General features: G+C 46.0%; 1 protein-coding gene across 1 annotated transcript in view; it reads left to right on the top strand.

The window, feature by feature from the left end:
* xkr7a (XK related 7a) overlaps nucleotides 1-10,825 on the top strand; it is a 16,446-nt gene extending 5,621 nt beyond the window's left edge. The window contains exons 2-3 of the mRNA XM_062542088.1: nucleotides 5,497-5,696; nucleotides 9,564-10,825. Of these exons, the coding sequence (XP_062398072.1) occupies nucleotides 5,497-5,696; nucleotides 9,564-10,564 (1,201 nt within the window). The 3' untranslated portion in view covers nucleotides 10,565-10,825. The remainder of the gene's footprint in view (nucleotides 1-5,496; nucleotides 5,697-9,563) is intronic.
* Nucleotides 10,826-11,711: the final 886 nt, after the last annotated feature.

Raw genomic sequence — 11,711 nt, 5'->3', positions numbered from 1 at the left:
AACATTTATGTATGAATTAGTGTGTGTGTGTGTGTGTGTGCATATATGTGTGTGTGCGTGCGTGTGTGTGAGTGTGTGTGTGCGCATATGTGTGTGTGTGTGTGTGTGTGAGTGTGTGTGTGTGTGTGTGTGTGTGCGTACGTGCCCGTGTGTGTGTGTGTGTGTGTGTGTGCGTGCATGTGTGTGTGCATGCACACGCGTGTGTGTGAGAGAGAGTGATGGTTGGTATGAATAGCTGTGGTTCCTGCCTGCCTGCAGTGGTGGGTGATGTGGAGAGGAGAGGAGAGGAGAGCTGGCGGGCTTCTTGGCTGCTGGAGAGTGATAAAGTGGAGCCATTGAAAGCGGCGAGTCCCCCGTGGATGCTGCAGTTTAAGCCTGGTGTGGGTGTGGGTGTGGGCAGCCGTGGGAGGAGTGGAATGGCCCAGTGGTTTAGCAGCTGTCGCCAAGAATGAAATACAAAAATTACAGTAAGACAAAAAGCTCTGGGGAGGATTTACTGTATCTGCGTTTCTCCTGCTTTATCATCTCTCTCTGTCTCTCTCTCTCTTCTCTCTCCCTCTCTCTCTCCAGTGTGCTTGCTATGCACATGTGTCCTTATATTTCCATATACTGTATGTGTGTACTTGTGTGTGTATGAATGAGTCACACATGAGACACATGAGAAAGCAGATATGTTGGTAACAAGACTAGTGTGAGTGAGTGTGTGTGTGTGCGCTTGTGCGAGTGCATGTGTGTCTGTGTGTGTGTGTGTGTGTGTGTGTGTGCGTATGTATGTGTGTGCGCTTGTGTGAGTGCATGTGTGTGTGTATGTGTGTGAGATTGCGTGTACAGAGTTAGTAGTTGAGTGTGTGTGTGTGTGTGTGTGTGTGTGTGTGTGTGTGTGCATGTGAGATGACAGATACACTGTGGTGATTTCATCCACCACCCACCTCCTTCAGTCACCCTCCCACTTGGCAGGTAGGCTGTAAGGCTGAAAGGCAGGCACAGGGTCTCCCTGCAGGGGCTACACCTCCAGCTGGGTGAGTGACAGCATGATGTTATCGCGCAGAGCTGATGATGGGAAACATTGATCGCAGGCTCTCTTCCTCTCTCTCTATCGCTCTCTCTCTCTCTCTCTCTATTTCTCTTGTTTTATCTCTCTCTTTCTGTCAATTCTCTCTCTTTCTCTTATTTTTTCTCTCTCTCCTTCCTTCTTTCTCATTCACCCCCTCTCACTGTTGTTGTTGCCCTTCGTGCTTGTGCGCCCTTTGCTCACTCACCCTTCACTCACTCTAAACACACCTTCACTCACTCTAAACACACCTTAACTCTCTCCCCCTAAAAAAACCAAACAAATAGGTTTGTCCTTGTGTCTACCCCCATCTCTCCGATCTCGTTCCAAGTATTTTCACATTGTCATTCAGCACCATGCTGACTGTAACGGTCAGTAGCCCATTTTACACTGTCCAGGTGTCCGGCCCTGTTGATGTTAATGATACCTTGATAGGTGATATGCACGGACGGCTGTGCAGGAGCTCATTTGTTTAGCTGTGTTGTAACGGCATCTTCTGTTATGTTTTGCTCCTTACATGTTCTCTCCAGCACTGAGGATATGGTTTCCCCAATAGTAACAGTTTTAACATACAGTACGCAAAAATCCTTTTACACACATTTCACATTCACTAGGTGCAACCAGAGCCTTATCTCCAGGGCTCGGGTGCAGCAACCAAGCGGGTCCGTGCAGACACTAATTGCATTAACAATAGCGGCACATTCAAACACACCTGGCTCCACTGAAAACAAATGAGCTCTTGAACAGCCTTCCGTGCATATAGCCTATTGGTAGGGTAATTGGCCTTCCTGTTTCTTTCTTTCCCGTGGACAGTGCTGTTCCAAGGGAAGTTGGCTTACACAGTGGCGGCATCTTGTGAAATGGGCTCATTGTGGTTAAAAACAAGGGGATTATTACTGACTTATCTGAGTGCATGTGATCACTTGTATTGTGGTTTGTGTTTATGCAGTCGTAGATGAACTGAAGGAGACTTTTTCCCGATACCAGTAATTTCTTAAAACAACGTTTTGGCCTGAAGCGTTTTTGTGCTCTTATTGGTCTCTTATTGTGCTCTTATTGGTCTGTTTCATAGGACCCTCTAGGCGATTGGTCTGGTGACTATTGACACCATTCAATCCAAAGATGAATGGTGATAGAGTTGGGCTTGTGAGCCTGGCGCATTGCAAGGCACAAGCCAAATAGAATCAATGCTATTTGACAAACCATTCAGCCAATTTCCCACACAGAAGTGGAAAAGATCTCATCTGGAGGCATGCCAAGACTTTCATCCGAGGAGGATGCATGTCAGAGTGCTGTCTGGGTTTTTTTTTATTTTATTTCCTTCACAGACATACACACACACACACACACACACACACACACACACACACACACACACACACACACACACACACACACACACACACACACACACACACACACACACAAATAGACTACAGAGGTCAGAACAGCATACATCTCCATGGAAACAATTCTTTTTTTCTGGTTATATGAAAGACCTTCAACGACTGTTTGGTCTTTTTATTGGCAGGTTTGATAGAGACAAGTATTGTCTTTATACGTGTCTGCTGGACCGTCTCAACAGAGTTTCAACTTCTTAATTTGAAAGTGAGAGAGAGAGAGAGAGAGAGAGAGAGATACAGCACACTCCACAACATTGTCTGACACCCCAAACTGCTTTGACTTGTTTCTCTGTGAAAGTAATTCAGCAATTAGGCTATTCAAAAAAGCATATTTACATCGAATCCCACTCCTGCTGTTTACAAGTCACGGGCTATTCACTTTGCTTTTGGTGTTAGTTGCCAGCCTGAGGGCTCATTGGAATAAAAGTGTTGGTGGAATTCCTCTTTTGTTCCTGTTGAGTCATTTCCGTGCTGAAAAACAAAAAGGGAAATTAGTGCCCTTTAGTCATGAACAGAGTGTTCACTCTGGCAGCTCACCCTCTTCAGTTTGGGTTCCTTTTTTGTTTTTTTGTGCTGTTGATTTTTCCTCGCCGAGTGAGTGTGTGTGTATGGTTGTGTGTGTGTGTGTGTGTGTGTGTGTGTGTGTGTGTGTGTGTGAGAGAGAGAGAGAGAGAGAGAGAGAGAGAGAGAGAGAGTCACAATTTGATGTATGCCTGTGTGTGTGTGTGTGTGTGTGTGTGTCAGTCCTCAAGATTCTGAGGGAAGGAAGGCACATACTGACAGTGACGCAGTGTTAGAGAAAATGGCAGACTGAAAGACAGGCAGCGAGAGAAAGAGAACATTTTTCAAAATCCTCGTCCGGTGTGAATAATACTGTCAATCTCTCCTCGAGATCCCTCAATAATCTGCTGTCAACTTGTCTTCTGTGAAGAGGAGAGAGAGATGACTTCTCTCCTTTTTCAGAAAAGACAGTAGAGTGAAGTGTGGTGTGGAAGAATCTATACAATGCAGAGCAATGAATAGCCGCTCTGTGGGCAGACGTGTGTAAATTATAAAGCACATGCAATACATTTTGCTAATACAATGCTGAAATGACATAGACTATGTAGATGTCTCACTTTTTCAAATATTCTTCTGGGAAAAGCGCGCGCACGCACACACACACACACACACACACACACACACACACACACACACACACACATATGTTTGACATGTATATCATAAATATATAGAATTCTATGTGCTCATGAGCCAAAAAAGATTGGGACATGTGTAAATGCACAAAACACTGAGCTCAGCTTAATGCACAGGTTATTGTTCTTGATCGTACATTTAGTACCATTTAAGTGTATTTCCATTTAGTACCATTTCCCTGTGGTGGCTGTGGCTTTGTGCCTCTGCAGTGTCTGTGTCAGTGCTGGTGGTCAGGTAGTAGTTGTACTAATCTAACAAGAGCCCTGATGCTGTGGGACAGGTCTCTGAGCTGCGGGCTGAACAGAGGAGCGCAAAGCCTACATGGCAGCTTGGATCATGCTCAAGTCAGCTGGCGCCGCGCCAGGGAGCGCTGTACCATTTATCCCAGGTGGTCACTGTGGCAGTCCCTCAGAGAGAGCGGCACGCTCTGACCTGAAACCACGCCAGAATATTTAGAGGAGGCCAGCTGAAACGCGCACCGCTTTTTCGCTAAGGTCCGCGCGCACTAGTGTTTTCCATTTGTACATCGGTTCATCTATTCATTTATTCATCCAGCAGATGCTTTTATCCAAAGTGACATAGAAAATGAGGAATGACATTCAAGCTACACATTGCAAAGGAGATTTTAGGCATCAATATATATTAGGGTACTACCAGAAGATGAGAGTGAAGAAATGTAAGTATTAGTTGAAGTGTGGTTGAAGGACGTGCTTGAGGTGAGTTAGAAGGAAGCGGGAGGATGTAGAAGGAGGAGAGAGATGCATGATAAGTGCCTGCTAGCTGTGTTGGGTTGTTAGATGTGTTACGAGAGGATGCCCTCTGGGAAGTCTTGGGGAGTCTTGAGACAGCACTAGCGGTTTTAATGTGTCCTTGCCTGCTTTACATTTAGTTAGGAAGTACATGCAGTGTTTTCAGATTAGTTAAGTGTACTGTGACAGCAGTTTTTGTACTCCTTAGATGTGGAAGAGAACAACTGAGCTCATTTAGTTCATACTGTCTTTACCATGTTTATCAGCCAAGCATCCTTCAACCTAGTCATATCCACTTGACACTGACTCAAACTTGGGCCCAACCCGATACCTGTACGCCTGAGAATGTCATTCATAGCAGGTATGCTCATTATAGTAACACTATTATACATGCTTTCTCATTACACCCGCCATTAGTCTACCATATGTATCTTATGTTCCTTCCTCTCATTTTCAAATCTGTTCTTGTGTTAGAGGTGAATATATTCAGGTTACCGCAGTCATAACCTCTGAGCCCTGCAGATGCAGTAGCAGCAGAAGAGCTAATGAAATTCTAATGACCAAAGTTTTATAGTTTCAAGGTTACATCCTCTGGCTCAGGCTCAGAGTTTAAGTATTCTGAAAACCTTGAACTGGTCACATTACACCTTACCTCCCTCGACTCTGCACCTCCCTCGACTCCCCCACCGACTCCTCTGCACCTCCCTCGACTCCCCCACCGACTCCTCCACCAGCTCCTCACCTCCCTCGACTCCTCTGCACCTCCTTTGACTCTCCCAATCCCCGCTGAATCCTCTGCATCTCCTTCGACTCTCCTGCTGACTCCTCTGCACCTCCCTTGACTCTCCCACTTCCCACTGACTCTTCTGCACCTCCTTCAACTCCCCCACCGACTTCTCTGCATCTCCCTCGACTCCCCCACCGACTCCTCTGCACCTCCCTTGACTCTCTCCCTTCCCACTGAATCCTCCTCTGCACCTCTTTCAACTCCCCACTGAATCCTCTGCACCTCTTTCAACTCCCCACTGAATCCTCTGCACCTCTCTCGACTCTCCCACTGACTCCTCTGTCCCCCCTCTCGTTCTCTCTTCCTCAGGTACGTCCACGCACTGTACCTGGGCGTGCAAAGCCGCTGGCGCGGGGACCATGAGCGGCGCCACTACTACTGGCGCCTGATGTTCGAGAGCGCCGACATCAGTATGCTGCGGCTGCTGGAGATCTTCCTCAAGAGCGCCCCCCAGCTGGTACTGCAGCTCTGCATCATGGTCCAAGCCAACCAGGTCCTGCCCCTGCAGGGTGAGACCAAAACACCAAAACACAACAGACAAAAACACCAAAACACAACATCACAACCACCAAAAACACCAAAACACAACAACCAAAACACCACAACACAACCACCAAAAACATACATCCAAAAACACCAAACACACCATAACACCAGAATACACAACAGCCAACAACAACTACAGCTGTGTATTATGATTATATTACACAAACTGAACATGGAAGTGCCTGACTATTGGAATCATATGCTAGTACATTGTCTTTGTATTATAACACAGTGATAGATATTATACCAAATTGCACATGATTTTTCATGTCTCACATTTCTGAGGCACTCGGACTTGGACTTGTATTTCAATAAATTTGACATTATTTTGTCTCATATTGACTTAACAACCACCCTTACAAAAAACTAGCAAGGTCATTATCTGGGTCGACATTGAATTACACCGAGAATGTGTAGAGTGGTTGTTCCTGTGGAGTAATTATAGTGTCGGACTTGTTAGTGTGCCTAGTTTTGCCTGTTCTAATTCCTTTCTCCCGTATTCGGATCAGAAAATGCCGACCTCCCTGCCTTGCAGCAGGTCTCCCAGTTCACGCCCTTTGATCTGCATGGTGCTCCTGTGGCGTCAATGTTATAACACATCCCTGCTTAGTAGTCCTCACTAATGAAGAGCTTGGACTTGAGCATTTTCCCCCTTGTGTTGGGCAGACACAGTGGTTCATTTGCAGTCTAACTGCGAATTAGACCCCTAATTACACAGTGCAAGCTGGAAACTAATGATTATGGCACTCAGCATTTGTAGATATTACTGCCTTGGGATTATTCAGGGACTGACTACAGGCGGACGGGAAGACCTTGGAGAACAGAGAAACATTAAAATCAGGAGAAAATCATGCTTTTAAGGGTTTTCATTACTTTTTTAATGAATGAACATATATTCTCATCACCATGCATGATGCATAGCATATGTTCTTTGACAACCACAGCTTTTTGCAAGGTTAAGAAGAGTAACATGGGAAAAAGAGGGGATAATTAAACAATAACTCTAAGCACTGTGTTCCACACAAGCGAAATGTTATTGATTATTTAGGTTTTTGTGAGGCCAGTATTACTGACTACTGAAGTGGCATATCTGCATTGCTCACATTGTTTACGATCAATGAGACTCTGTGACTGCGATATCTACTTGGCAAATTGAGACCTTGACTATCAAAGATACCTGCTCTGTTCGGATAGACAGAAATGAGTTCACAACTTGGTAGCTGTAATCTTTAATCTTTACACAGATCCAAACAATAAGGTGTTTTTGTTTTTATTTCTTGCTTGACATAAATAAGAAAAACAGTGTCAGATATGGCTTAAAGGGAAACTATGCAGGTTTGGCGATTTCATCACCGGTTTCGCTTTTGCTTTTCTTTTTCGCTCGGTTTTACGCTTGCAGATTTCTCTGCAGAGCTTCCCCTACAGCTTTAGCGTGTATATTTTACAACACTCCTCAATCGGTGAGTCTGCCTAGAACATGAGGAGACTTCCTCTATCAGTGCCACCGTCCCGGTGGCACAAAACTTGCATGCATGGTTTTTCCGCTCAGAGGCGCTAGGGGGAAGTGAGACAGCCATCAATAAACCTAAAATAAGTCAAATAACCATTCTAATGACTCAAAAGCTGATTAGTTAAGGCAAATTATGCTAAAAAAAACCTTGCATAGTTCACCTTTAATGTCATCCGCAATAACACATTACCAGGAATTTACATGTATTTTTTCCAATTAACAAGATGAAATGCATTGCCAGCCTCAAACACAGAAGCACTTGGAGCCTGAGGACACGCCCTGATAGGTCACCTCTGTGATCACAGAACCGGTTTTGACTAGATGGTCATGCCAATTTGCCTACTAATGGTGGAAAGGGAAAACATTCCAACAACACTACAACAACATACAACATTGCTCAGAAAGTTTGCCCTGTCTATGATCAGCTTAAGAACTGTGAGGAGAAGAATCCTGCATTGTGCAGTGTGACTCTCGAGTGGTGCTGTTTCCACTGGAGTCAGGGCACTCCTAGGAATCATTTACAGTTTTATTCACATGCTGGCCAGTGGCCACATTCGAAAGATCTCTGCTGGGCCTTAGATTTATTCCATTACAGTGATGATGACGATCACATCCCGAGTTCTGTGGCCAGAATACCTTAAAATGCAGTATACTGCATACAGTATATCTATTCTCTCTCTCTCTCTCTCTCTCTCTCTCTCTCTCTCTCTCTCTCTCTCGGTATGTGTGTGTGTGTGTGTGTGTGTGTGTGTGTGTGTGTGTGTGTGTGTGTGTGTGTGTGTGTGTGTGTGTGTGTGTGTTGTGTAGCATCCATTATTTGCAGATACTCTGTGATTCCTGTATGATTCCTTTGTTGTTTACCTCACTGAATACCTGCAGGTTAACTAAACAGGAAACATTTTATTAGTGGGTGTATCTGGATGTCTGGTTACAGACCAAATTTGCAGCCAAAATGATTATACTATCCTATCAATCTCTCTCTCTCTCTCTCTCTCTTTTTCTCTCTCACCTCTCTCTCATAAACCAAAACTAAGAGAACTGAATTTGAATGTTTCCTCGCAGGTGATATACTGAGAAACATGGGCCTGATAAGACTGGTGTGGAATTTGCTATAAAGCAAAACTGAATTTTATTCTCATCTCCTGTATGCATGAATTTTATTCAACGCCACACATGGAAATGTCTCCATCAATTCTGCCCAAAGGATGTAAAACACCAATGTTCTGTCAGGTTGTTACGATCTTGTTTTATGTTTTAATTCTCAGACGCTATGGTGGGAGTGTATTTCAGTTGGTAGCCATTTTAAATGTTGCTTCAGTGTAGCGGTCTCTCAGGCCCATTATAGAGGGAGAGGGGACATTACTGTGTCTTATCTACAGTGACAGCAGACCTCAGAATCTAATTAAGGAAGTGGCCAACAGGCCATGACTCCAAAAAGCCATCTAATTTACTCTGATCTCACTGATCTATCTGGCCTGCCCTGTAATTGACAGTGCGAGGGTCACTGCTCCGGTGCCTCGACTCTGGTCTTTTACAGTACCATTTTTTGTTTCTCATTTGCCCCTCCCCCCATGTTCTGACCCCTGCGCCCATAAACTATGACAGGTTGTGGTTCCTGTAATAGACCTCGGTCCCATTCTGCGGTTCCAATAACAATGGCTTGCTCTTTGAGCGACCTGGAGGGGAATCAAGCGCTGACTAATGTCGTGACTGAGAAATGTTATTTGGAAGAGGGGTCTTTAATCTGGTCTCACTGGCCAGATGGAGGAACCGTATAATAGTCAGACAGGAAGCTGATCAAATATTCATGACAGTTTCGCTAAACTCTGGAGAGCACTCGGTCTCAGCCCTTCCTGCAGTGTCAGGCGAGGCTGTCTCTCCCTCTCCATTTTACTTTTAAGGCTTTGAAGTCATCGGTGTGATTTGATCTCTGTTCATGCATGAATTTGATATGAATTTCTTGTACCTTTTCCCCTGTCATTTACATATTTGAGTCTTGATATCGCTTTCCACATGAAACTAACATGGAATTTTCAATAAACCACACAAGGGAGTCACGATTGACATTATCATATATACTGTATATATATATATATATATACTGTACATATATATAACTTATATACTATATACAGTATACTTATATTAGATTATATATAAATCAATCCCTATCACCTATTTAGAAATCATATCCTGTCATGTTAAAGATGAAAAGAGTTTTACTTGTCACAGATTCTGCCTTTTCAGTGTCTCATGTATTCGAACGCTACACGTCTCTTGCTAATTCATGGATTGACAATGTTCTCTTTTCTGTTCCCAGGCCTCTCTGCCTCTGCGTCCCTGATCTCTCTGTCCTGGATGATGGCCTCCTACCAGAAGGCCCTGCGCGACTCCCGCGACGACAAGCTGCCCATGAGCTACAAGGCGGCGGTGGTGCAGATGCTCTGGCACCTCTTCACGGTGGGCGCGCGCACCATGGCCTTCGCCCTCTTCGCCTCCATCTTCCAGCTCTACTTCGGCATCTTCATCGTGGCCCACTGGTGCGCCATGACCTTCTGGATCATCCAGGGCGAGACCGACTTCTGCATGTCCAAGTGGGAGGAGATCATCTACAACATGATGGTGGGCATCATCTACGTGTTCTGCTGGTTCAGCGTGCGCGAGGGTCCCACGCGCTGCCGCCTGGTGCTCTACAGCCTCATCGTGCTGGCCGAGAACGTGGCGCTGACCGCCGCCTGGTTCCTGTACCGCGGGCCGCGCACCTCGGACTTCTACGCCGTGGTGGTGGTGTGCGTGGTGGCCTGCAGCTACGCGCTGGGCAGCTTCTTCATGTTCGTCTACTACTGCCTGCTGCACCCGGACGGGGCCGTGACGGGCGGCGTGCTGGGCTGCTGCATGGTGGAGGACGCGTCGGTGGCGCCGCTGGAGCCCAGCGTGGTGGCGTCGCCCGCCTCCGGGCCGCCGCCGGACCTGGTGAGCAGCCCGCCCAGGACCCTGCAGAGGACTAAAGGTGGGGACCAGGGCCAGGGCGGAGGGGAGGGCCAGGGCGGTGGCGGCGGCGGGGGGGACGTGTTCCAGGTGCGGCCGGCACCGGGCGCCACCCGCACCCCGGCCCCGCGCCTCACGCCCAGGACAGAGGGGCCGGTGATCCGCATCGACCTGCCCAGGAAACGCTACCCGGCCTGGGACGCCCACTTCATCGACCGCCGGCTGCGCAAGACCATCCTGGTGCTGGAGAGTGCCGCGCCAGTCACACCCCGGATCCAGTACCGCTGCCTGGGCATGCCCAAGGAACTGATGGAGTACGAGACCACAGTGTGACTCATAGACGGGCTTCTCTACTGCCCTCCGAGCCTCCCGCCGGCCCTTGCTGTGGCTTGTAGCCACCGTATCAAACCAGGGCTTTGGGCCTCCGACCCTGTAGGAGACAGGAGGAAAAGTAAAAGGGGGTGTTATATACAGTAGATCGAGGCTAGCCACTTGGCTAATGCTAAAACACACACAGGGTGGTGCTGACACTTACTGACAGTAGCGTCAAAGAGTGTCCTGATGTCGTGTTGTGTTTTGATGCACCACTGTATAGTTGGGTACTTATGAATAATACTGGGCAAGATCAAACATGATCATTTGTCAAACCTTGGTAATCTGCTTCTGTTACCCCAATTGGAATTGTCAATCATGGGGTGTTAATAAAAAAAAGATCAGAGTTAAATCTTACATGATGGTGTAAAAAAAAAAAGCCATTGTAGAGGAAAAAATGGATGTTTAACACTAGTCTTCTGGCAGCTAGTGTCAACAGCCATACACCAGAAATATGCTCTCTGATAAGCCTCAGTCTACGGCTTCAAGTTATCAGTCATTTCATATGTGGAAGCACAGGACTGTCAAATAAGGCCTTATGAAGTCCTTAAATAGGGCGACTCTTGCGATGTGTCGATGGAGAAACAAAGCACACATGACGATGAAGGTAGACGCCAGAACATCAGAGTGGAGCTTGGGCAGTCAGTCTTGTGATATGCTCAAGTGATAAGCTATGTTAGCAGTGTTGCTGAAACAAAATGTCTGGTAGGACATTTCAAGATGAACAAAATAGATTGAGTTGTGAACTGACCTGTCCTCTGTAGCAATGCAGATATCAGTGTATGTTTACATGTTTACATACAGTTCTTATTTTGTTTCGTTTTTTTTAGGATAAGCCCCATGCTTCACCATAAAGTATGCCTTCAAGTTTTAACAGTGTATGCTATTTCATATTAGTCCAAAAGAGCTGCGCAATAAAAGAGACAAAAAATCATTTTGCTTAAACTGAAATTCTGCTACCATAGTTTTGAGAAGTAGATGTTATTACCTAAGAGTGACGCCGAATAACAGTTTCAGGATTTCTTGTTTTTGTTTTTGTTTTATTTCCAGTTTCGTTATGACCCACTAGGGTCATATGACATGTTGTAAAAATGAGTGGCTATTGTGA

This window comes from Sardina pilchardus, chromosome 7 (genome assembly GCF_963854185.1).
Source record: "Sardina pilchardus chromosome 7, fSarPil1.1, whole genome shotgun sequence".
In the NCBI taxonomy this organism is placed as follows: domain Eukaryota; kingdom Metazoa; phylum Chordata; class Actinopteri; order Clupeiformes; family Clupeidae; genus Sardina; species Sardina pilchardus.
This window is presented reverse-complemented; position numbering and strand designations above follow the sequence as displayed.